Source organism: Capra hircus, chromosome 21, assembly GCF_001704415.2.
Source record: "Capra hircus breed San Clemente chromosome 21, ASM170441v1, whole genome shotgun sequence".
Taxonomy (NCBI): Eukaryota; Metazoa; Chordata; class Mammalia; order Artiodactyla; family Bovidae; genus Capra; species Capra hircus.
Genome location: NC_030828.1, coordinates 56,789,395 through 56,816,021, shown reverse-complemented (window position 1 = coordinate 56,816,021; position 26,627 = coordinate 56,789,395). Strand labels below are relative to the sequence as shown.

General features: G+C 54.0%; 1 protein-coding gene across 1 annotated transcript in view; it reads right to left on the bottom strand.

Annotated features, from left to right (window-relative positions):
- The window catches only part of RIN3 (Ras and Rab interactor 3), a 132,694-nt gene that overhangs the window by 18,044 nt on the left and 88,023 nt on the right, over window positions 1–26,627 (bottom strand). The window contains exons 4-7 of the mRNA XM_018066144.1: window positions 22,196–22,268; window positions 15,792–15,883; window positions 6,982–8,556; window positions 4,256–4,564 (exon numbers count right to left, since the gene is read on the bottom strand). Of these exons, the coding sequence (XP_017921633.1) occupies window positions 4,256–4,564; window positions 6,982–8,556; window positions 15,792–15,883; window positions 22,196–22,268 (2,049 nt within the window). The remainder of the gene's footprint in view (window positions 1–4,255; window positions 4,565–6,981; window positions 8,557–15,791; window positions 15,884–22,195; window positions 22,269–26,627) is intronic.

Genomic DNA, 26,627 nt, shown 5'->3' with positions numbered 1-26,627 from the left:
GGAGAAGGAAATGGCAACCCACTCCAGTGTTCTTGCCTGGAGAATCCCAGGGATGGGGGAGCCTGGTGGGCTGGTGTCTATGGGGTCACAGAGTCAGACATGACTGAAGCGACTTAGCAGCAGCAGCAGCCTTCTGGAAAAGAAGGCCTGGTCCATGATCCCAGGCCTCATGTCTCCAAGTTCCATCTTTTCCCCTACAACCCAGCACATTGCCAGCAGCCATGCCTTGCGGGTACCAGTTACTATTGCCATCATGTAATGGGAAAGACAGGTGGGTGGAGCTTCCTCCCTGGACTCGAGGGGCTGGGGCAGGGTGTGGTGTAGGGGATGTGGGGTGATGGGGAGAAGGGCTTTTTTTCTGCTAAAAGCGGGTCAGTGGTGAAGGCCAGCAGCACCCAAGCTGGAGGTGTGCCCTCCACGGGGTCGCTGATGCCTCTCAGGGCTTCCATGGGGTGCTGTGGGTCTGTGGACCATACTCTAGGTAGCAAGGTGCTGGAAGCCTCTGGGTTGAATGGGGATGGGGATGAGGGGAGTTGGGGTGGGGTAGGGGGTGGGGAGCTGGGGTAGATGTGAGCAGAAGGCCCGAGGTAGAGGGCCTGGTCCTAAGATCATGGAAGGTCCAAGTCAGCAGAGAATTTAAGAGATCTGGCTGAAAATGTCTAATCATGAGGAAACATCTGACAAACACAAAATGAGGAACTTTCATGACGAAGAAACAGTGAGGTGGGGGGTGGGGAGGGAAACCTGTATTCCTTAAAAATGTCGATGTCACAGAAGACAAAGAAAGGCTGTGAAGTTCCAGATTAAAGGAGACAGCGAAATGCGATCCCTGCCCTCCCCTTGGATCCTGAGCTGGAGGAGGAAGAGCTAAAGAGAGCCCCATGAGATCACTGACTGCCCGGAGTACAGAAGGTGCTATGGAGAAAAACACTGTATTGATGTAAAATTATGAAGCAGGCAGGTTTAATGTGGTTATGTGAGGGAATACCCCTATTTTTAGAAGTACCTGGGGTAAAGGGTCAAGCTGTATGTGAACCTGCCCTCACATGATTCAGGAAGAAATCACACATGCACAGAGAGCAAAAATGATAAAGCAAACGATGTTTAAGATATTAGCAGTCCACAAAGCGTATGCGGATGTTTCTCTTTTAATGTATTATTCCTGCTCTTGAAGTTTTTGAAGTCTGGAATTATTTCCAAATGAAAGATTTTCTTTTAAAAAAACTAAAAAGTCTAGCAGCAGAATGGGTTATTTCAAACAGAATCCCAGATGGAATCCTGTGTGTAAAACAGGGACAAGCAGGGCTGCCCAGGGTCAAGCCCAGCCTCATGTCCCTTTAGTGGCCCCTGGGGTGCCTCCTGGAACCCAGCTTGGAAACCACTGAGTGGGTTCAGCCTCCACGTTTTGGGTGAACCTGGTGACTAGGCAGCCATTCCTGCAACCTCTCATCCACTGGACGCTCACATACATATCTGGTTGCATCTGAGCCTCACTACAGTCCCGAGAGAGGTGTTCCCAGCCCCCTTGTAAGTGAGAAAATGGAGGCTCTGGAAGATTAGTACCTCCTTGGAGCCTGAGCCATCCGGGTGATTTCCAGGTCCTCTCCCAATGCCCTGCATGGCAACCCGAGAGGCAGGTCGTATCACCTACATTTTACACACAAGCAGAGGCCCCATGAGATTCAAGTCCAAGCCTACAGCACCGAAGCTGGGTTCAAACCCGTGTCCAAGAATGAACCCCCCCAACATCCCTGCTTTTCTCTTCACCTGCATCCTCCCAGGTGAAGAGGCTGAGGCCCCGAGGGGGGCAGCCCAGCCCTGCTCAGGGCACAGGGGAGACGGAAAGTCCACTGGGTCAGTGGCCAGTGCTCAGGCAGCGATGGCTACCCGAACAGAAAGCCATCTGCTCCCGGTGGAGCTGTTTCCGGTGGGGACTCTTCACACGGAGCCACGACCCCGCCCTGAATTTCTGCCTGGAGCTGGCTTCTCAATCAGCAAAGATATTCCCGTCTCCCTGCACCTCCAGCCCCACCCCAGCCAGCAAGGAAGCTCTCAGCATCCTTGTTCTGCTCCGTCTTTCTCAGGCTGAACTCTGACTGCGTCTCTCTAGCAACTGTCCTTCTTCTCCCTCACACTTAGCTTTTTCCTCCCCCATTCCCTGCTCACTGCTAAGTTTTCAGTAAGTAAATTCACTGTCAGCAAAACTCACAGTGTTTGAAGCCACTGCCAATAAACTGGGTGTTTAAGCTAAAGGTCTGAGTCAACGGGGGACTCGCTGAGGATGCAGCTGCCCTTTTCAGGCCCAAAGCTGCCTCCTTGATAACATCTCAGGGTCTGTAGAGCCCTTGGCCCTGACTTTGCCCCAAGCCCCCGCACGGCAGGGAGAATGACTGCCCACATGAGTTCAGACAGAGGGAGGTAATTGTCCTTGTCAAGTGCCAGCCACTGAGCTGCATGCAAACTGCAGGCTAATCTAACTCCCACAACAGCCCCATAAAGTGATTGTGGTTGGGCCCATTTAACATGGGGGAAACTGAGGCTCAGAGCTCTGACATAACCTTGCACCATACCCTAGTCTCACACACACGCTTTCTATTGGTCTGTGGCCATACTGGCTTGCCCTTCTGCAAGACAGATGGATAACCCCTCCCTTCAAACAGCCACCATTGGGCAAGCCCGCTAGGCACCATGTGCGGCCGGCTGGCATTTTACACATGCTATTTCTAATATTTACAAGTGACCAAGTGTGGCTTCTGAAATGTTAGGGGTCTGAGTTTCACCTCTTTGCAAAACAGCTTCCAGAGATGAGGGAACTGGGTCCTATAAAGGAGTTAAGTAAATCATTCAAGGTCACACGGGTAGTAAGTGACAGATCAGGAATCTGAACCCATCTGTATGGCTACAGAGGTAACAGTCCTTCCATTCTCCCTTTCCATGGCTGTCGTGTACAGTTACACAGGTTGCTGACTGTACAAGGACATGAAGCTGAAGGGGTAATCAGGGGATGAAATGCAGCCAACACTCTGTTCACTAACGTGTGCGCCACAGTGCAGTGATGCCTGTCCTCGTCTGTGGTAAACTGATTATAAATGATCCCAGTGATTCCCTTCTCTACATCTGTACCCCTTGCTTTGTTCCTTTGCAGCTCTTCTCAGCATGAAGGGAAGTCTAATTCCTCACCCTTTAAATCTGGGCTGGTCTTGTGACTCAGTGAGTCAGTGAAATGGTTCATTGTGCACTGTGCTAGTTCAAGTCCAGACCGAGAGACTTTGCACTTGCCCACTTGGATCCCAACTACCACCGTGGGCACACGCTTGGGCTAACCTGCTGCAGAATTAGAAATATGTGGCCCAGTCACCCCCTTTCCAGACCAGTCAACAACCAATCAACCACCCAAACTTAAGCAGGACCATCTTAGTCCAGCCAGCCTCCAAGTGACCCGTCACATGGACCCTCAAGCCAGCCCAACCAAGCTCAGGTGCACCCAACCAGATCAGGGTAGATGCCCAACTGACTTCTGTAACTGATTCCTGTGGCCATTAAGGGCTGAACTGCGTTCTTTCACAATCCGTTTGTTGCAGACCTAGGCCTCAGTGCCGGGGACCTTATTTGGACATTAGGTCTTTGCAGATATAATTAGTTAAGATGAGGTCATCCTGGAGGAGGGTGGGCCCCTAATCCAGTATGACTGACATCTTTATAAAAAGGGGAAATTTGGACACAGATACACGCACAGACAGCACACCACGCAAAGGCTGGAGTGATGCTGCCACAAGCCAAGAACTCCCAGAAGCTAGAGGAAAGGCTTGGAACACATCCTTCCCTACAGCCTTTAGAGGGAGTAGGGCCCTGCTGATATCTTGATCTCAAAAATGCCAGTCGCCAGAACTGTGGGCCAACACATTTCTGTCGTTTAAGTCACTAGTCTGTGGAACTCTGTCACGGCAGCCCTAGGAAACAAAGATAGCGCCTTTGCCTGATTCATACAGAGGCACAGTGTGGGCTGGACTCCTTGCCTGCTTCCAGCATGGCTGCCAATCACGGCACTCCTCCCAGCTCCCAGGGAGCACAAGAGGTGCCCAGGAGTTCCTCTACTCCCACCCTAACAGATCTCTGAATCTGGGACGGCTTCTCCCGTGCCTCTCAATGGCTCTGGAGTTCTTGAGGGGAAGGGGTCACAGCCACACATAGCATCACTGGTACAGGGACCCAGAGAGAACCCACAGCCCAGGGCCCCTCCTGGCTGCCCACCTACCTGGGTTGCCGAGGGCCATGGAGTCGTAGATGAGCTTACAGGTCTTAAGCAGGATGGAGATCTTCTTCTCGGGCGAGTAGGCCTTGTGCATGCTGGCGAACTTCTGCAGGATCTTCTCCATGACGGGCACCTCTGGCACGCTGGTGGTCACGCCCAGGTCGGTGGTAGTGGTGGCTAGGATAACCATCTGGTTATCCTTGAGCTGCTGCAGTGAGCTGTCCTTGCTGTGGATCTCATGCAGGCAGGAGTAGATGGCTTCCTTCAGGGGCTTCAGGACACTCTTGTACAAGGCAGACTCCACAATGGCTTCTATAGGCGAGTGAGAGACAGCGGGTGGGGTGGGGAGACCAGCGGCAGGGATCCCGCCCCCAGGCCTTGTTGCCCAACAGCGTGGCTTCCCCATCCCTGGTCCCTAGAAGGACACATTCACAGCCCACAGTTCTGCCAGGTGAGACTGTGCAGTACTTTCAGCAGAAAGGCACAATGCTAAGAGCACAGGGGCCCTCCAGGACCCATATGTGGTGTCCTAATGCTTTCCACGGGGCCTGGCACAGATCTAACTCTCACAGGGCTGCCTATCAGTAAACAGTCTGAGAGGGTCCTATTGCATTCCACAAGCTGTGCAACTGTGCCTGGAGGGCCTGAGGGCCCAGTAAATGCTTGACGTTTAAAAAATGTCAAATGTAGGAAATGCTTGACATTTAAAAAAAGAGTTACTCTTTTTGAAAAATTATATATATATATATATATAATTACTGTTATTATTATTTGGCTGTACCACAAGGTTAGGATCTTTATTTTCCAACCACAAATCAAACCTGTGCCCCCTGCAGTGGAAGCATGGAGTCTTAACCCCTGGACTGCCAAAGAAGTCCCAGTAGAGTTATTCTTAATATGTATTTTTCAGTTACCAGATCCATTTGCCTGTAGTCTCAAAAATACAGTGTAGCCAAAACCTGATTTCTCATCATTTGCATGGCTACCACCTGGACCTGAGCCGTCATCATCTCTCACCTGACTTATGTTAACAGCCTCTTGCCGTGGCTTCTTTTAGTCCTTTACTCAACATAGCAACGGAGAAGGCAATGATAACCCACTCCAGTGTTCTTGCCTGGAGAATACCAGGGACGGCGGAGCCTGGTAGGCTGCCGTCTGTGGGGTCGCACGACTGACGCGACTTAGCAGCAACAGAGCAACCAGCATAATCGTGCTATGCTATGTTTGATCATGATATTCCTGTGCTCAGAACCCTGTAATTGCCCCAATCCCTGGTGTCTCAAAGGTTAAAGCATCTGCCTGCAATGTGGGAGACCCAGGTTCGATCCCTGGGGCAGGAAGATCCCCTGGAGAAGCAAATGGCAACCCACTCCAGTATTCTTGCCTGGAGAATCCCATGGACAGAGGAGCCTGGTGGGCTACAGTCCACGGGGTTGCAAAGAGTTGGACACGACTTCACCTTCTTTCTTTCTTTCATGCACAAAAGAAGCCAAAGTCTATGCCATGGCCCACAAGCCCCTCGGTGATCTAACCCTGTGACCCCTCTCACTCATTACCTTGCCTGCTCCCTGTGTTCAGGCTGCTCCAGCCACCCCAGCCCTCCTGCTATTCTGCCAACCTGCCAGGTTTGCTTCTACCTCAGGGCCTTTGCATCTGCTACTCCCTTTGCCTGGAGGAATGCACATGGCTATTTGCATGGCTTATTCCTCCTCTGTTCAAACGCTATCTTATCCAAGAGGCATCCTGATCAGCTAGTAGAGTGAGGATTAGTCATCTCTGATCTAACAACACTGCAACATACACGTCATAATTCTCACTCAACAGATGGATCAACTTAGGCTTTGCTGGTGCAGGTCACAGTTAGTTAGGGGCTGAGCAAGGATTTAAACCCGGGTCAACCTGATACCAAGGCAATGCTCAGCTCTGACTGATAGTAGTGAAATATTCTTGGGAAGTCTTTTTGGCTCTACTCAATTCCTGGGGCGGGGGGTGAGGGTGGGGAGGATCTCGGCTATTGGCCCTGGTAGCAGAGGTCCCAAGTCCTGTCCCTGTAGAGAGACACCTGAGCTGCCTCATCTCTGGGAGTGAGGGAAGAGCCTCTGTTCCCATGACTGAGTCTCAGCAGAGGGCATGCCTAGAGTTGGCTCATGTCTGGGTTTGGGGCGGGTCCTGGCTGTCTCGGTCCTCATCCTACTGCCTCCCTCTTCTCCTTTGCCTCTCCAGCCTCGCCAACAGGAGAATGCATGGCTGCCCTTGCCTCCCTCACCTCACTCCTGCCTGTCCCTCCAAATCCCCGGAGCCTCTGCAGCTGGAGGTGTGGAGACTCAAGAGGCAGGGACCTGCAGTCAGCTTCCCCACTGCTTCTGGCTCCTATGTGACCTCGGCCAAGTGTTTTTCCCTTCCAGGCCTTTTCCCCTCATCTGCAAAACAAGAGGTGCCCTCTCAGGTCCCTTCATCTCAAGCCACCAGGTCTCCTGCGGAGACGGCCTCTGGCCCTCAATAGCCTCACATGTTACTGCTTCTTAGACTGCTAATTGCTCCTGGCGACTCGTCTCCCTAATGAAACCAGGAGCATCCTGAAGGTGGGGGCCGGCCATCTGGGTCTGTGAGCCGACTTCTGAAGGAAGAGGCAGAGCAGTAGAAGGGTCATTTGCAGAGAGGGAGGACTGTCTGGGATCGTCCCGGCGCTCCCCCCCGCCGCCCGCTCCCAGCCCCTGCCCGGGACCGACCTAGCTCCTCCTCGGTGTGCAGGGCGGGGTCCACCAGCGCCTTGAGCTCGGTGCTCTGCAGCAGGTAGCTCTTGAGCTGGGTCATCATGGTGCGGATTTCCTGCAGCATTTCGGTGCTGGAGGTCTGCTGGGACATCATCTCCAGGCTGTACACTTTGTAGTCCTGCACCAGGTTGCCGAAGTACGAGCCCTTGTCCTGGGCCAGCTCCACCACCTTCTTGTACAGCTTGCGGTTGTTGGACAGGAAGGCATTGAAGACATTGCTGAAGCTCGCAAAGCTCAGCCGGTGGCGCGCCTTGCCCAGGATCATGGATGGCTTCTTCTTCATGCCGGGGCTGCTGAACTGATCCAGCTCCTCCTCCGTGCTGCTGGTCGAGTATGAGTCCTGGTCAGTGGCTGAGGCAGGCACGCCCGAGCTGTCCGAGAGGGAGGCCAGGGAGCCCTTGAACTCTGGAGCGCTCTGGGCTCGGGCCCCTGCTGGGGCATGCGAGGTCTGATTACCCCCGGCGGGGGAGGCATGACCTTGGATCTCTCCCTGGGGGGGACCAGATGTGGGCTTCTCTGGGGCCTCCCCTGCTGTGGAGAGCTCGGCAGTCTCCAGGGGAGTTGGGAGGACAGAGGCCAGCTGCCGGGAGACCCGTTTCTTCCTGGGAGGCGGGACTGGGGCTTGTCGGATCGTCCTTGGAGGCTCTGGAGCGCTGCCCGGGTTGCTGGCTTGGGCTGATGCTTCCTGGCCTGGATCTGTGGTTCTCCGAGGCCTGTCCCCGGCGCTGTCTGAGGTCCGCTGGGGAGGCAGGCGGAGCGGGGATGCCCTGTAAGGACCCTCGGGGGCCCCCTCTGCGGCTGGACCCCTGTCTGGCTTCCCTGCGCTCTGGTCCTCCAGGGAGACCTTCTCGGAGATGCGGCGTCTGGGGGGAACCGTGGGGAGGCTCTTCTTCGTGGCCACTGGGGGAGCGGGGGCTTTCAAGGGGCTGGCGGCTGCCCCAGGCTTCATCTCTTCCTCCCTGAGAGGGTCCAGGCCTGTGAGGGGGCGTGGGAGCCTCTCACAGGCTGTCATGGGTGGCTGGCTTGGAAGCTCCGGGGGGCCCGGGGCATGGGGTGCCAAGTGGGGGGCAGGTCCTGGGGGTGAGGGCGGAAGAGCCTCTGGAGGCGAGGGAGCCGCCGCCGGGGGAGAACTGGGCAAAGGACTGGCTGGAGAGGGAGGAGAAGCAGGAGGAGGCCGGCTGAAGCCCGGGGGGTGCAGGGGGAGTGGCGGGGGAGGGGGCGCCGGGCGGCGGGGGGCCCACCGGGAGGTGGGTGAGGTAGCGTCAGAGCTGGGGGGCACCGGGCCCGAAGGGCAGTTTCCAGCGCGGGGCTGGTCGGCCGGCGGGGCACGGCCACAGTCCTCGATGAAGATCGGATTCACAAACCACAGGCGGCCGTTTCCTATGGATAGCTCGATTTCACACGAGCAGTTTTCGGGATGGGCGGTGGACTTGAGGCTGGAGGCGGGGGGCGCTCCGGGGGCTGGGTCTCTTCGGGCTTCCGCTGGACTCCCACCTCCTCGCCGGGGGTTCAGCGAGGAGTCCCAGAAGCCTGTCCGAGAAGAGAGAGGGAGAGGCGGTCAGTCCCCGAAGCCGGGCCCCTGCGTGGACCGCACCGGGTGGTCTTTGCGGGCTGCGTGGGGGCAGGGCCGAGGGAGGGCCGGCAGCGAGGTGTTTGCTTCACTCGCTGGAAGGTTGTTTTCCCCTCCTGGACTGTTTTAAACCTCTCCCACCACTTCCTGCCTCGGGAGGGGGAAGCCCCACGCCGTCCTCCCCTGCGGTGTCAGTGCCGGGGTGGGGCCAGGACGGTGCTGGCGATAGGCTCAGCGCCAGGTCCTGTCCCCTGGCATGTGAGAGCCGCCCGAGGGGTACACATGACCTGTGGGGCAGGGTCGTGTGGGCATGGAGTGGACGAAGTCCAGAGCTCCCGCTGCTGAGCAGTTGGGGCCTCGGAAGCAAGTCTCCAGACCTTCCTAGGCCTCGATCTAGAATGGGGTCCCAATAGAGAAGGGACTTTGGGCCTGGTTTTGGCCACTGCAGTTGTCACAGCAGGAATAATGAATTATGGATGGTGGCCAGTGAGCTCAGACCTGACCTTCCACGGGGGGGAGCGCCTGCCCACTGCAAAATGATTCCACCTCTGGTCAATCTCGCTGCTAAAAGCAGGAAAATGCCCTCTTGCCCTCAGCTCGGAGAGCTTGAGCTCCTGCACTGCTGAGTCCCCAGCACACGCCTTTCTCTTGACTCAGCCCATGGCTGAGGCCACCAGAGCAGGCCTTTCCCTCTCCAGGTACTGATGGTCAGAGCCAGGCTTGTTCTGGGTAAGAGGCACGGGATGTTCAAGTCGGGGGCTGATGAGATCATAGGAGGTCCCGACCTTTCCGTACCAAGCCCTCTGGAGAACCTGATGAACGCTTGGCATGCTCCAAGAAGGGCCTCAGGGGCACATTTTGAGAACAAGGTCAGAGGGCTGGCAGGTCACTGCGAACTCATTCAAGCAGTCCCTTGAGCAGTAGGGAACCCAGTTCTTGTCCAAGCTATTAATTTTAGAGATCGATAGTGCCAATTCCTTGTTAATGAGGCCAGGCCTCCAGTCTCTCACCCAAGGCTCTTTACCTCCGGGAAGGAGTCATCAGTAAGAAAATTACCAAAAATAGCATCAAAGACAATACCAGGAACAAACATGAGCTGGATCCTGGGTGTGTGGGCTGCTTGCCCTACTGGGACTGTCTCAGGGTCTCTGACCACAGGTCTCGGGTTTAAGTCCTCAGGTTGTCCCCATGTGACAAATGAAGATAAGGGACCCAGAGAGACGAAAGGTCACCGGGTCAGGGAATGAAGGAGCTGGGGTGTGAACTAGGTCGCACCAGTTCTGAAGGCTGGGTGCTGGGCCCATGTGTTACACGCATGGCTGCCCTTCATAGGAACTTGCGACACTTCCCATCCTTGTTGCTCTTCTGGCCTGAGTGAGGGGCGGGGTGGCGTACATCCCAGAGCCAGGGTCGGGGTAAGAACACAACAGGTTCTCAACACTGGAAGAAAGGAGACACTGCAAGATGGCTGAGGGCAGCTGTGTGTGCGTGTGTGCTCATCCCAAGGGATGGGCACTCTCAGGGATGTGGGTGTTCACCAGCTTGCTGGCCAAGGAGGTAGAAACCCGATCCAGGTGAACGATGCGTAATTCCAGGACAGCAGCGCTGCTGAGAAGCTGAGAGAGCGCCGTGTGCATCCCTCTGGGGTGGGGCCATCGTGATGGAGCAGAGCAGGGCTCATGGTGCAGCCCCTTCGTGGACAGAGACCCCATGTCTGGAAGTGCTTTGGCCAGCTGTCTCCACTGTATCAAAGATGACAAACTTTCATGTGACTTTCCAATGTGCGCCCCTGCCAGTCACTCCCAGAGGACAGGGGGGGCCCGGCGTGGGAGGGTGTGTCTTCAAGCTCTCCCACCATCTATGGGGGTGGGGGGGGAGGGCTGTTTCTCATAGCCACCTGTGCCTTGTGCTTTGCTTTCTTGGGCAGCTACTGACCCCTCCGTGACCTGTCCATGCTCTTGGGTATTTTGCACAGTCTTCTTGGAAGGCTTCCTAGCAAGGAGCAAGCAGGCAGCCAGTCTGATGAAGGGACTGGGCAGCAGCCCCGTAGGTAAGCTGAGGCTCCCAAGGCTCACCTCCAAGTTCCTGAAAGACCCTTCCTTCGGGAGAAGGTACAAGTCACAGGGCAGGCAATCAACAGAACTGCCCACCTGTGCCTGGACACTCCCATTACTACCCACCCAGATCATGGCCATAGCCTGCCTCCGTGTCCCCACTCTGCCTCCAATCCATTCTACTCCTGGCGGCTCTATGCTGGGCATATCGTAGACCCTTGACTGCTATTTGTTCAGAATCACTTTCGAGCCTTCAGCCTGGCATTCATCCCCTGTGGGATCTGACCCTCTACATCTTCACCTACTGAATCTCCACCCTAGTCTCTCTGCTGCTCACTCCTTCCTGAACACACCATGGGCAGCTCCACCTTTGGGTCTTGGCTAATGTTTCCTCTGCTTGGAATGTTTTTCCCACCCTCTCCACCTGGCAAACTCCTTCCTATTCAACCTTCAAGACCCGAGTCAAATGTCACCAGTTTGGTGGAACTTTCCTGACACTTTCAGGCCACGCCTACACTCCCCTGGTTCCCCTACCCTGGTGCACACTGATGAGACAGGCCAACCCTAGGACTGTCCTCTGGTTTCATCCTGGGCCTGGGAGGGTGTCTAAAGACAAGAAGTAAAGAAGTGAGAAAATGAGAGGTGAAAGGCAAAAAGGAGAGCAAAGAGCTCTGTAAGTGATGGACCACCAGCCAGACCACCCACCTCGGGACAGCAGTGGCGGGGCGGGCATCACACAGGAAAAAAGAACACATTTTCCACCGCTCAGATCTGCCTTTCTACACGAGTGGAAGAGACAGTGGGGTTCAGGGAAATATGTCCAGGGGCTGGGTGACTAGGAACTGCTCCCCTGCCCCAAAGATAGGCCTGGTGGTTACACCCCGCAGGGCAGAGGCCTCAAAGCCAAGGCTGCTCCAAGAGGTGGGAGAGCTGGGACCCAAGGAGCTACACCCTGGGGTCTGGGGGCCTGTTAGGGAACTAAGGTCTTCATGCCTTTTTTTTTTTTTTTGAAAAAAGGAAGTAGGTAACTTTCTCTGCAGAATGCCAAGGCCAGGGGAGAAGCGGAAGGCTGTCATGCAACCATAGTGGTTGGTGCGGCCGTGGGCGTCTGTGCCTAGTGGCACCAGGCCAACCTCGGCTCAGCGGCCACAGTTCCCCTAAGGGCCCAAGCCCACTCCTCCTGTGTGCTGTCCCAGACTCTGGCCGACGTCCTGCCGGCCCTGTGGCCTCCTGTGTCTCAACTGGAGATACCTCCTGCCAGGCATCCACACCTATAGTCCTCAGAGGGCCTTGGCCAGGCCAGGTGCTGGGCTCTAGACCCTGAGGATGTGCGACAAAGGTTTCACACTTGAGGAACCCCAGGAACAAAGAGGGCATGAATACAGGCAGCCAAGTGTTCCAGATGCCATGGAAACTGCTAGAAAGTCTGATGAGATCAGTGGGTGAATGGTTTCTGTGACATCCCAAAGGTGGGCTGTTAAGACAATCATTCAAACTAGACTTTCCAATGAATTTTTGACAACTAGGAAAGTTCTCATTGTATAACATAAAGGCAAAAGCAAGTTACAGGCCAGCTTGGCAGAGTTATAGCACATATTCTCTTTTTAAACATATTTCAGAAATATAAAACATATACACACTGCAAACATGTCTGAGAACCTCTGCAAGTCTAACTAGCTTTCTCTAGATTCCTTTTGCGCTGAGAAGAATTAACTGCACACAGTTTAGTGAACCGCTCCCTGTGTTAAATCTGTGGCCCCAAGCTTTTACCTACAGAACCCTTTTGAACACTGGCTTTTCCAAGGCCAAGCTCAGACTTTCTTACATCAGCTCAGGAGCAAACGTTCTGGGCGATCACATGGTGCTGAGCTTGTGAGTCAATAACCCCATTTCAGCACCATCATCTCTGTCTGAACAGTAGGCTTGTGCAATGATCTGGATATTTATGACACTCTATTCATTTTGTAAAAAGTGAGTAGAGGGCCAGAAAAAGAAACATTGCTGACGCTAGAGGCAGAAAACACAAACGCCTCATAAACTTATTCCAATGACAAGGTCATCAGATGGGTATGTGGGGGCAGACGTCAGAGCCCCACGGATGGAGGAGTCGGGAGCGGGAACCAGGGGTTAAGGAGGCTGAGCTGTGTGCAGAGAAGAGCATCCGCTGCCTGCAAAGCTGGGCGGACGCTCTGCTCCTATCACGGAGATTTCCCGGCCTCCTTTCACTAAATCCCCTTTTATCTTAAGCTCTTTTGAGTTGGTTTCATTTCTTTGCCTTGCTTAGAATGTGTGATGCGCTGGGCACCGTGCCTGGGGCGTCTGGCCCTTATTTTTGCTTATTTGTCACTGCTACTGCAGGTGAAGGCCGGGGCAGTCTGCTCATCTCAGAGCCAAGGCTTCTGGTCTCTGATGGGACATGCCCTTTCAGCTCTGGGTCTCTATCCTTTCTGGGGATGAACAGAAAAATTAGCCCTTCCTCGGCTCCAGGAAAAACTTATCCTGGTGGGCCTCACTTCTGTGCTTCAGCCCTTGGGGACACCAGGCCTGATCAGAACCCTCTGGTTCCTAAGCTGCAATGTCCTCGGGTTTCATTTAAATCCACTTCTCAAAAGAGGTCAAGCTTGCCCGGATAGAAGGGCTTGTTGATTCCAGAAAGGAATATGGTTCTCCCTAGAGGAGCAGCTTGTCTTCCACATAGTTGTTCCTAGGGTTCAGGGACACTACATCCCCAGGTGAGAGAAACCTGGGGGTCCCTAGGGCAGTGGATCCCAGGGGCACCTGCCTCAACCCACCTGTAGTGAGGCTGCAAACCAACCCTCCTTTTGGTGGTAAGCCTCCCAGATGGAATGCATGCATCTCACTTGCCCTTGAACTTGACCTCAAAGTCAGCCAGCAACTGCTTGTTGCACCAACAACTGAGACGCTCATGAGGTACAGCCAAGGGACAGTGGAGAGCTGTGCTGGGAGTCAGAAAGCTCTCGGTGTACTTCCCAGTTGGGCTCCTAGCTGCCTGGAACATCTTGGACAAGTTTCCTGGCCGTGCTAAGACTTGATTTTCTATCTTTAAAATGGGAATGCAAGGATAACACAAGACAGCGCCAAGAGAGTGCAATGAGAGCGTCACCTCTGCCGTTTTAGCCCTCGGGAGGGGTGTCGTTTGGACTGTATGAGTTACCAGATGCTCACCCATCCCATGGACTTCCCAGGTGGCTCAGCAGTAAAGCATGCACCTGCCAGCTAAGGAGATGTGGGTTCGAGCTCTGGGTTGGGAAGATCCCCTGGAGAAGAAAACAGCAACCCACTCCAGTATTCTTGCCTGGGAAATCCCAGGGACAGAGGAGCCTGGAGGGCGACAGGCCATAGCGTTGCAAATAGACATGACTGGGCATACACACACACACACCTGTCCCACATCCAAGCTTCTGGAAAAGTAAGAGCCCAGCAAGTATAACATCTGGGGCCCAAGCTTAGTGTTTATTCCCAACATCAACTGCAAACTGGCCCCGAAGTTTATAAACTGAGTCAACTAGACCTAGGAGAACCCGGATAGAGTGATGGGGCACCAGGAGCGGAGGCTGGAGCCTAACTGCCCAGCCCTCTGTGGATCCTGTGGCCCTACACATGTCACTCAACTCCTCGTGTCTGTTTTCTCTGCCATAAAGTGGGCATCACGATATTACAACCTGCTGTACTGGGGTGTCTGGAGATCTGATGAGTCAAGGCAGGCGAAGAGGGTAGAGCATGGTTATCGCTCATTAAACCCGAGGGCCTGGACTCCTCCGACTTCCTGGCCTTTGACCATGAGCTGCCTTGCGGCAGCTCTTTCTCTATTGTGCAGCGGCCCCCAGGGGGTGGACAGTGACCGGCCTGAGAACCGAGAGGCATCTCCTCGGATCCCAGGTCTGCCTCTAGTTTCATCTATGTTTTGGTCCTGCCCACTCCACCAACCTTTCTTCCATTTGACCAGCACTGCTGAAAATGTACCAGTGGGCTCAGCCTTATGTAGTGCAGGTTCCTGGGTATGGTTTAGACTTAAAAAAAAATTTACTTATGTATTTTGGGCTGTGCTGGGTCTTTGTTGCCATGCGTGGGTTTTCTCTATTTTCGGTGCAGGCCTCCTCATTGCAGTGGCTTCTCTTGTGGAGCATGGGCTCAGTAGTTGCGCTTCCATGGGCTTAGCTGCCTCCCAGCACATGGAATCTTCCGGGACCAGGGATTGAACCCGCGTCTTCTGCATTGGCAGGTGGATTCTCAACCACCAGAACAGCAGGGAAGTCTGAGTTTTCTTTTTTTAAAAGTTGACATATAGTTGATTTACAATATTATATTAGTTTCAGGTACACAATATCATGATTCAAAATTTTTATAGACAATAATACTCCATTAATGTTGTTATAAAATATTGACTATATTCCCTGAATGGCTTAGTCTTGATAAGGACTCGTTAACTGCTTTGTTCATAATGTGACCTGGCCTCTGCCTAAGATGGGGGCCTGCAGGGGTGGCCGGCCTGGCTTCCTGGCGGCTCCAGCTTGGGAAGCATGGGTTTCCGGAGAAGGGCTAGCATGGTGAGGCCTTGTCAGAGGTCAGCACTGGCTCAGTGAAGCCCATTGCATGGACAGGGCCCAGGAAGTGTGAGCTCTTCTTACTATTACATGGAAGGGCTGGGATCAGAAACCCTCTTGTGTTTTACTCCCCCGACCCCAAATCCCTCACAAGGTCAGAAGGGTAAGGGGCAGGGTGGGTGTGCTAAGTCACGTGGTTGGGTAGGGAGCAGGCCAAGGGGGTGGGGGGCACCTTCAGTTAATGATCACGGTCATGCTGAGACGGAGCCTGGTGTTTGCTCTGGCTTCTCGCAGGTCACGCTCTGATGCCAGGTCAGCCTGTGTGGGCCCTGACCGGCCCCCCTCCCTCAGACCCAGCAAGGCTGTGCCTGAGACCCCCTGACAGCTGTTAAAGCGGCCACTCTGAAAAGTGGGAGTGTCTCCCTGCTAGGGCGGCTCGGCACCTGGGGCAGGGGAGCGGGTGGTCCTGTGGGAGCTGGGACTCAGGATCCAGCTTGGGCTCAGCCTGAGAGGCCCCCCGGGACCCCCGGTCCTACTACAGCCCGGCCTCCTGCTCTGACCCCGGAGGGGACTTACCCAGGCCCAGGTTGGAGATGATCTCGAGGTCTGTGGAGCTGCGGGCTTCGAGGATGGCCCGGGGCAGCCTCAGCGTGAAGGGCAATAAATCTCTGCGGAGACACCAGGTGTCGGAGGTCAAGTCTGGGGCGGGCTCCGTGTGTCCAGTCTCAGCCCCGCCACCTCCCAATCCACAGCCCATGGAGGAAGAACCCGGCAACCCCGCTGGCTGCTGCAGTCGCCGCACAGACTGGAAACTTCCCTGGAGCCGAAGGGTGGAGTCCTGAGGCTGAGGGAGCAACCAGTCGGATCTCAGTCCTGTGTCTCCCCTGGACCCAGAGACGCTGAGACCCTCCTTGGGCATGGTGAGGGGTGGTGCATACAGGGGAAGCCTACACAGCTTCCTCTAAAGGAGCTATTCTGGGGAAGGCAAGGGACCCACCCACTCCTCCGAGCCTTGCCATTCCACACTAAGGTGTGCAGCAGGCGCACAGCCAGACCCTACCTCCTGCTTCCCCCCCGAAACTGTGAGCGCACAGCCTCGGGTGAGCACACAGGCGCCCCCAACAACACAGTCCGCCAGCTCTATCTGCTGCCTTTGGTCTGAATGGCAGCTCATCCAGGGATCACTCCAGAGACGCCCCAGAAAAGGCCTATACACCCTCCCCCCCTTTATTGTACAGATGGGGAAACAGGTCAGAGAGGGCCTTTATGATCCCCTCTGGGATGTTATCTAAAACGATCCTCAAATTCTCTGGACAACAAAGGGATGTCCTACAAGTTAATTCTGACACTAACTGCCTGGAATTAGCACTACTAGTCCTTAATACAGGCTAAAGACTCAGTCCCACCATTTCGCATGCCAGTCCCAGGTCACCTGTACTTCTGAGCGACAGGCTGTAAGTCAGGGGTTCTCATGACCCCTTCCTCAGGCTTGACAGTTTGCTGGGAACAGCTCATGGGACTCAGGGCAACACTTACATTTCCTGGCTCATTGTAAAGGACGCAGCCCAGGAGCAGCCAGATGGCAGAGGCACACAGGCAAGGTCAGGTCAAGGGGCTCCGCTCTACACCTCTCTGGACACAGCACCTCCCAGCACCTCAAAGTGTCCATCATCTGGGAGGTGGGCGGGTGGCGCTGGAAGTTCCCTGCCTTGATCACTGGTCTTCCTGGTGACCAGCCCCATCCTGAGGCTGTCTAGGGACCTCTCCTGTTTATGGGTTTGCATAAACGCAGGTGTGACAGAAAGGGGCTCATTATGAATAACAAGAGACACCCCCGTCAACTCAGGAAATTCCAAGAATTTAAGAGTTCTGTGTCCAGAACCTAGACTAAGGCCAGATACATTTTCTTCTTCTCCTATTACCTCCTAGTGGGTTGTGGGCCATGGATTAAAAGTACCAGGCACCATGTATATTATTAATATCGTATTAGCTCACACAGGCTAGTTTCTCTTTCCCATAGGGTTTGGCACTCACCCCTACCCCGTCCAGGTCCTTTAAATTTTGGGGCAACTTGGGGAGCGCTTCCAGAATGGAAGGCTATGAGACCATGTCTACACCCCCTCCATGCCTCATGGCTCCATCTCTTCACACATCCCGGGTGACTTCTGTGGTTTTGAAAGCCAACCACTTTCAAAAGGAAAGTAGAGGGGAAAGCATGAATTCCTTTCCATTAAAAGAATTTCTTTAAGTGAGAGGAAGAAAGGAAAAACCAGCATGAATTCTGGAATCAAGGACGCTGGTAAACCCTAGCTCTGCCATTCCTGGTGGGTATCATTCCATCTCCTGGTCAGACAGGGGACATGATGCTCGCCTATGGGGTTACTATAGAAACCACGCAGCACAGCAGGGGAGCACCTAGTGGGAACTTGTTTCTTCCCCTCCTGCTGGGAGCTCCGGTCAAGGGTGCTTCGGGGCCTCTGAGGCTCCTTTCCTCTGTCCCCTTGTTCCCCTAACCAGGACTCAGAAGGCAAGACCGTGGCTCCTGGTCCAGGTGGCTGTGAAGGCAGATCCAGACACGGTGATAACAGCTGCCTTCAGAGAAGAGGCCCAGTCCACCTCCTCCAGCTGCCCAGAGGAGGGTGACAGCCTTGTCACAATACTGGGTGCCTGGCCACCTCCTAGAGAGGGCGGGAGGGCCAAGGGGCTCCCCACTTCTTCTTTTCGGTTAATGGCACCCATTTCACAAGGCTACTGACTCCTGACCCCAGGCTGTACTGAGGATCAGAACTCGCCATCCTTGAAAAGGGGCTTGGCAGAGCATCTGGTATGTAGAATGTGCTCCAGAACCATCACCCCTGTCACGCGCCTGTGCCCATGATAAGAGCCTCGACAGTTCCCCAGGCTCCCCCTGCCTCCCCACTCCTCCCTGCAGTGACCGCCCCTACCCCTCCTGGTTCCCCATCCCCTGCCTGGGGCCTGGGTGGCTACAGAGCCCAGCTGGTGTCCACACTCCCCTTGCTTCAACCCCTCACCCCACCCCCTGCAGCCACATGGTTCTGCTCAAATGCAATCCATCTGTGAGCTGCAGCAACTCCCAGCACCAGGGAAGGAAGTCCTGCATGCAGCTCCTGGGCTTGGCTTTTCAGGCCTTCCAGGCACCTTATCCCCCACCCACATGTCCCGGTCTCCCCAGGAAGCCATTGCCAAGCAACCTACAGCTGGCCCCGCTGCCAGGCCTCTGCCCACGCTGTGTCCTCTACCTGAATTGTCTTCCTGCCCCTCTTTGCCTGGCTGCCAGTGTCACCTCTCTCACCAAGAGGGCCTAGACTCCCCACACGTGGAAGGGGAAGCTGCTGCTGGAGGAAAAGCAGACCGGCATCCTCTGGACCACGGGCCTGGCCCCGAATGCCGGGCAGAGGCAGCTGGGCTCGGCAGTCAGACAACCTGGGGTTCAGACCTGGCTCAGGACTGAGCTGGGTGACCCGAGGCTGGCCAGCTCCAGCTGCAGCGTCTTCATTTATAACAGCAAGAGAACGTGCTTGATGCCTCCTGGAGGATTCATTCCAGACCAGGGGCTCTGCTAAGCTCCTTGCAAAGGTCTGATCCTTGGCACAGCATGGGACAGGGGTCACGAGCCTCATGAAGTGGGTCTGCAGTGGTTAACACCCCCTGCCCCACCCTGCAGCACCGTTCAGGTTAGCGAGAGCTCTGTGGGCAGCACCCAGTGTAAGCCCGACTCAACAGACGCCTGGTCCACCGAGCTGACTGCAGCAGTCACTGCTGCCGCCCCCTCCAGACACTTCAGTGTTTTTTACCAGCTCCACACCCATCGTCCAGCCTCTGTAGGGTTTGCTCCTGAGGGCCGGCACCCATGACCCCCAGAGGCTTGTCCTGGCATACTGGAACCTCAGTGCCTGCCCCAGTGGCCCTACAGAGAGCCACACGTGCCTGGGTGTGCTGGCCTGGGGGCACAGGAGTCCAGCCCCACGGCTTACGGTGGAACCCAAGGTCTGCTTTGTGCTCTGGAGCTGCTGGAGAGAGGGATCCCACTGAGGCCAGGCACCCTGGCACTGGACCCTGGCGGGACTTCTCTCGTGTCCCTGTCCTGTACCCCACTGCCCTGCTGCTTCCTCCTTCAGGAGAGGTCCTTGAGTGCCCCCTGCACATGGATTCTCCTCTCCAAGTACGCCCCCGGGAGGCCCTCGGCTAAGCTGTTAGTATCCTTTTCTTAGGAGCAGTTCCCAAACCTTGGTTTGCACACAGGCTTATTATAAATGCAGATTGTGTGTGTGTGTTATAAATGCAGATTCCTGTGCCCCACTCCCGACCTGCTAGTCAGAATCCCCAGGGTGGGCCCTGGAAGTGTTGACCAGCTCCCTGGGTGACTATGGGACACAGACACTCAAGAACTCTCACATCATCCACCATCCAGCCAGGAGCATAAAGTTCCAGTGAGGTTTGGGGCGGACACCATGAAGCCGAATCTACACCCTCCCATCCTGAGGGCAGAGGCTGTGGTGGACCACAGCCTGTGCTCCTGAGTGAGCGCTGGAGATGGACTGGCCCTCATGAGCCCATGTGACCGAACCAGGGCTGGTCCACGCTCTTGCAGGGACTGTACTCAGTGGCCAGGCGCCGAGGCCACAGGGGCCCCGAGGGCCCATCAGGGAGCAGGCTCTGTCTCAAGCCAGGACTGGCGTGTATCACCTGGGTGTTTGCTGCTGCTGCTAAGTCGCTTCAGTCGTGTCCGACTCTGTGTGACCCCAGGGACAGCAGCCCGCCAGGCTCCCCCGTCCCTGGGATTCTCCAGGCAAGAACACTGGAGTGGGTTGCCATTTCCTTCTCCAATGCATGAAAGTGAAAAGTGAAAATGAAGTTGCTCAGTCGTGTCCGACTCTTTGTGACCCCATGGACTGCAGCCTTCCAGGCTCCTCCATCCATGGGATTTTCCAGGCAAGAGAACTGGAGTGGGGTGCCACTGCCTGGGTGTTTAGCAGATCTCAAAACGCCCCCCTGTGCAAGGCCCTGCCGGCGACACAAAGGCACCTAAACCGTGCACCTCTGGCTCACCTCCCGTGACCTCCGGGCCCTTGGTTCTGAAGATGGCTGCTCGTTCAGACCTCACAGAGGAACACAGCTCTAGCACTCTGGGGTTCCGTCTTGGCTCCCCTTGACACGTGAGGTGACTGGGGCCGGGAAAAGTCGGGGGACTTGCCCAAGGTCACACAGCCAGGAACAGGCTCTCCACTCCTAGTTGACGGCCCTTCCTTGGCAACATTTCACTCCCGAGAGGTGGCCTTGGAGCTGATGCCCCCTCCCCTCAAACACAGGAGTTCCAGGCTCCGAGCCTTGTGACCTCCCAGTGGGTTCCCTGAGTGTCTGAGAGCGGGTGAAAAGCATCTGCTTTTCTGGAACGTGGAGAAACAGCAGCCAGAGGGGGAGCGGGTGGGAGGTGACAGTGATGTTTGGTGACCACAGCTCCGGGTCTCGCTTCACACAGATGACGTCATCACCCGAGCACACCCTCCCGTGGCCCAACCCACGGAATTAGAACCAGAGCACCTCCTGGGTGTCGATAGTATGCTGTCCCTTTATCTCATTTCTTTCTCCAGCATCTGCAGCATGGGTGGTGTTCTCATTTTACAGAAGAGAAAGTTGAGAGAGAAAGATTGGCTCAAATTCTGAGCTCTGCAATTACATCACCATTCATTCACTCACTCACTGGAAGCATCTAGCATGGGCCAAACTCTAGGCTGTCATCTTCCACTAAGGTAGAACTTCTCAGAACAGGAAAAGGCCTGACTCTGAGAACCTGACCTGTCATACTGTACAAAGGGCCAGGGAGCCCTGGTGCTCGGCTTTGTGGGCCTAGAAGGACACGCTGGATCGTCAGAATCACTGTAGAATGCACACAGTGGGACAGCTGTCGCAAAGACCACAGACCTTGGCGCTCTGCTTTGAATCTCCACCCTGACATTTACCAGGTGCATGACCCTGAGCAACTTACTTCTCTAGTCTCAGCTTCCTCATCTGTAAAATGGAACTAATAAGAGCACCCCAGTGGTTAAGACTCCACACTTCCTCGGCAGGGGGCACAGGTTGGATCCCTGGTTGGGGATCTAAGATCCCATGTCCTGCATAGAGCAGTCAAAAAAACCCAGGGAGGTGGGGGACTAACAAGAGCACTTAACGGGGTGGAACTGTTAGCAAGATTTAAGAAAATAATGGATATAAACCCCTAGCACCTTATTGTGTACCTGGAGAGCCCCCTACAGGTAAGAGTGTTTAGCACCTTATTACCAGCATCTCAATTCTGCCCACTGGGCCCAGGAGGGTCCTGGTAGGTGGGAGGGCTGTCCTGGTTTGAGTGAAGGCAGCATGAATGGTCTCTTTGAAGCAGGGAGAGGTGAGCCTGGGGCCCTGGGCCCCAAGACATCCTGCCCAGCCCTGGTCAAATCCCTGTAGCTTAAGCCGTTGGCTTCTTGGCAGCAAAATGTATTTTTAAATTCCTGTTGACCTGCAACCAGTTCTGAATGAACAGAGCAGTTCTGAGGGTGGTTACAGACACACACTCCACCCAGCAGCTGCTTCAAAATCACACGCTCTCTCCCATGAAGAGTATCAGCCCTTCCTGTTGCCCCTACAGGAAGTTCCTTCTAGAACTCCTCCAACAGGGCGGGTCGGGTCAGCACAGGACCCACCCCAAGCTGTCCCGAAAGCTGGAAGACAAGATGGTGATGGGCAGTGAGCCAAGGGGGAAGGTGAAGGTGAGGGAGGGACCTTTAAAGAAAGAAAGCAGGAGAGCGGGCACCCCCCCTTTCACGGGTACGAGGGCCAGGCCAGGGGACTGCCCCCTCTCTCTGCATCCTGTGGGCTGCACCCTTCCCTCGGGGGCTCCCCTGTGACACCCCCGCCCCCACCCAAGATGCATGAACATCTGTTGCCATGAGATGCCCTCCTGTGGGGCCAGGAATACTCACCTACTGACACAGTAGAATGCGATCAGTCTGAAGATGTCCTCAAACACAAGAACCGAGCCTTCCAGGTACAGTACTGAGGGGAGAGAACAGAGGCGTGGATGAGTGTCCCTGTCACAGGAGAGGGGGTGTCCCTAGGGAGGGTGGGTCTGCCCTGTGCTCACTTGTGGGTCACAGCACCTGCTGCAGGGCCCAGCCTGCTGCGGTCACAAACACATCAGCAGCCCATTGGACCACAGGGAGGTGAGAGGTGAATTTCTGTGGTGCTAATCCTGAGATTTTAGTGAAAGTCGCTCAGTTGTGTCCGACTCTTTGCGACCCCATGGACTGTAGTCCATGGAGTTCTCCAGGCCAGAATACTGGAGTGGGTAGCCTTTCTCTTCTCCAGGGGATCTTCCCAATCCAGGGATCAGGCCCAGGTCTCCCACATTGCAGGCAGATTCCTTACCACCTAAGCCACCAGGGAAGCCCAAGATTTCAGAGGCCTCTTTATTACAGCAACTGGTGTTAACTAAAAACACACGCACCATTTTGAGCGAAATAACACTGAAAATTCTAGATTGTAAAAGCAGAACTTGAAAACGTCCCGAATTAAACATTCAGGGTCATCTCGACTTGACAATTCTGAGGACTGTGGGAGCCAGCAGAGGATGGTTTGTCCCTGTTCTGCTTTAGCTTCCAGGAGATTCCTTGGTCCAGTGCGGCCACTGGCCTTTCGCCCAAGAATCTCTGGGCTTGTCAGAACTTCACTTGATTTGGCTGTAACCCAAGAGGAAGGGTGACACCCATATTTTCCAGCTCTAACAAGGAAGAAGGATCAACGGAGAGAGAGCCCATCCCGGGGAGATGTGGCTCCCTGGAGTGGCAGGGTGCCAGGATGTGGCAGTCAGGGCCCGAAGCCGGGGTGGACTGCCCAGAGGAGAGCAGGGTACCACATCATGCCCTGCAGAGATGCTGAGCTGCTCACCAGGGGTCTTGGCAGCCGCCCACCCCCATGCCGCCTGACTCTCATCCCAGGGCTCCATGTGCCCGACAAGTGATGCTCTCTGCACATGGGACCCACAGTGAACTTTCTCAGGCCTCAGAGGGCCAAGAAACATGCGTGCCTCACACTTCATTTCCAACTTCCTGAGGTTCTTCTGAGCATCCATGGGGTGGAGGTATAAGGCCGGAGCCAGGTCCCAGGTCTGGCTCCAACCCTGGGGTGGACAGTATGACTATGGGTTTGTCCCTTCCCCTCTCGGTACCCCAGTTCCTCTATGTGCAAAGGAAAGAGCCCTTCTAACCATAAGCACTCTTGTATCTAGCTGACTGCAGCCTGCTTCCAAAGCCTAGGACAGCATTCTGCTGCATTGGTGATCTACGATACGCAAAACAACATGTTTTGTTCTAATAGCTTTAATACTTTCCTTCTTTCTATATGCTACTGCACAGTTCTAAACAGTTAACATGATTTTTTTAAAAGATCGTGCTTAGTCACTCAGTCCTGTGCAACTCTTTGTGACCCCATGGACTGTAGCCCGCCAGGCTCCTCTGACCATGGGGATTCTCCAGGCAAGAATACTGGACTGGGCTGCCATGCCCTCCTCCAGAGGATCTTCACGACTCAGGGATCGAACCCAGATCTCCCTGGGTTTGCACTGCAGGCGGGTTCTTTACTGCCTGAGCCACCAGGGAATTACATTCATCATTTATTTATAGCAAAGAGGTCATGGTTTCTCATTAGGATAGACATAAAAATTTTACAAGGGAGTTTAAAGAAAAACATTAAGTAGGTTACAGTTAGTTCTTGGAGGTACTGGCAAGATGCCCATAAATAACAAATCAGAGAAACATCAGGGCATGGAATTACCACCCTCTGTGAGTTAATGGACATGAGGCGGTCCACAGCGCCACCTAGTGGCACACCAGTGCATCACAGACCTTAGCAGCACCAACTGGCCAAGGGAAAGTGAAAGTGAAGTTGCTCAGTTGGGTCCGACTCTTTGCGACCCCATGGACTGCAGCCCACCAGGAATTTTCCAAGCAAGAGTACTGGAGTGGGTTGCCATTTATAGGCTGGGGTCAAAAGATCTGTGGTAGCTGGGAGAGGTAGAGAGGACGCTCCATCTGTAAACCTTTCTCGTGAATCCTTCAAGAGGAATTAGTGGTGATGCATGCAAAAAGCTGAGCCTCTTTATACCAGGCCTGCTCAACAATGAGCAGTTTTCCTTCACCATTGAGACGTGGTCTGACCTTTACAGACAGAGATGAAACCTTTAAGATAGGCAGTCCCTTCCTCTCCTGTGCCCCGGGACTTTCTATAAAGCCCACAGTTCCTTTAGGCTCCCTGGAGAAGGTGATGGCACCCCACTCCAGTACTCTTGCCTGGAAAATCCCATGGACAGAGGAGCCTGGTAGGCTACAGTCCATGGGATCGCCAAGAGTTGAACAGGACTGAGCGACTTCACTTCCTTTAGACTTAGTTTACCCCCATTCTGGTCCCTTCCTCAGGAGCAAGGACCAGGGCTCATCCATTTTTGTGGTTGGGGCCATGCACAGTTGTAGATATAGTGGCCCAGTCCCCTTTTTTCAGTGAAAACAGTAGATCTGTCAAGGCACAAGGGAGGGTCAAGGTCATGTTTGTTTCTTTGTAACCAGGCCTCTTCTGCCCCACCCCCAGCCCCCAGTTCATACTTCCCATCTTGCTTGTGGGAATAGCACAGCAAGGCCACACCCAGGGGAGCTCCTGCCCTGCCAGGGCCAGGGCTTTGCCCACACTTGAGCTCTCCTCAGGGCCTAGCACATTGTGTGGCATGCAGTTTGGGAGATAATAAATGTCTGCTAAAAGTCTGACCGGGGATCCCCTGCTCGTCTAGTGGTTAAGAATCCGCCTGCTAATGCAGGGGACATGGGTTCAATCTCTGGTCCAGGAGCATCCCGTGGAGCAGCTAAGCCCATGCCCCACAGCTACTGAAGCCTGCACGCTCTAGAGCCAGACCTCTGCAACAAGAGAAGCTGCGCAACGAGAAGCCTGTGCCCCACGACTAGAGAGCAGCCCCCTGCCGGGGGCCAGCGTGAGGAGCTCCGCCCATGGCAAAGGTCATGAGGAAGGAGGCTTGGCATACGCAAAGGCGTGATCAAGCCTCAGGAAACCCCCTGTTCCCGAGCATCCAACCCCCAAACCAGAGTCTGTTTCATGCTCTCACCTACACCTCTGACTTCATGGGGGGCTCTCCCCCATAACCATTTCTCTCGAAGAAGGAGTTAACTTGCAGCTCCAGTTAATAAAAATTCCTGGGCGTGACAAGAGTGTTTCAACTTAGAAATTCCTCTGGAGAAATCTTAAAAAAAAAAAAAAAGAAATTCCTCTGGAGGTCCTCTAGCCTCCCTGATCAGGTTCGTCAGGCCACATGTAATTGTTTACAGCCTCCCAACCTTGAGAGGCACGAGATGCTTTAAAACTTCCTAAATACAGACTCTTTTGAGAAGTTAGAAAATTATTAGTATAGTATAGTGGGTTGATTAGAAATTATATTGGTGAAGGGTTTTTTCATTTGTCCTGCCAATAATTACTGCTAATTCCCTGCCCTGGGTGTGACAAAGGTGTCTCAGATCAAACCTCTCTGCTGACAGACTAGCTTGTGTGACAACCTCTCAACCATAAACAGCACAGAGAGTTTGGAGTATTAGCATAGGGCTTTTCTCACTGTTGAGTCAGTGATTGCTGCCAGGCCTCCATATCCTTAGGCACCTGGGAATATATTAATTAATGTATTTGGAATATAGAAAAGGAAATATAGTAGTTTTGATGTTGGCAATACTAGACTTTTTGAGTTAATGAATTTTCTCTTTTGTTATAGATCACTGTACTTTGTTATAAATCACTGTGTCCTTGCTATGTAAAAATGTAACTTTATCACTATCTTAAGACTAAATAGATCTTAAGGGGAACATTGGTCAAGGGTTTACATTTGTTGAACCAATATTTGCTGCTAAATCCCCATATTCCTTGCCCTTATAATGAATATAACTAGCATATAGGAAAAATAAGTATTAACCTTTAAGATTAATCATGTTAAACCTTAGGCTAAGTAAATTCCTTTCCTAGCTGTAACTCACTACACCCTCACCCTATAGGAATGGAACTTTATTTGGAGGGTGGCGCCTGATTTAAGAAAAAATCACCCCTGGAAAAATAAGTTTTCTGTTTAACTGACCGGTATCAGAAAGGGCCATAAAATGTCAGCAGGTCTCATGGCCAGAAGATGCTGTCAAACCCATAAGACCTTTGTATAATTTTATATGAAGCACCTGATTGTGACAAGGGTCAGGTCTGCTGACCCCTGCGTGACTCTGTATTCATCCCTATGTATAACAAAAAGGTATATAAACAAACCTAAAAAATAAAGAAATCTGATCAGTTTCTGGAAAGACTGATTCCCCCATGTCGTTT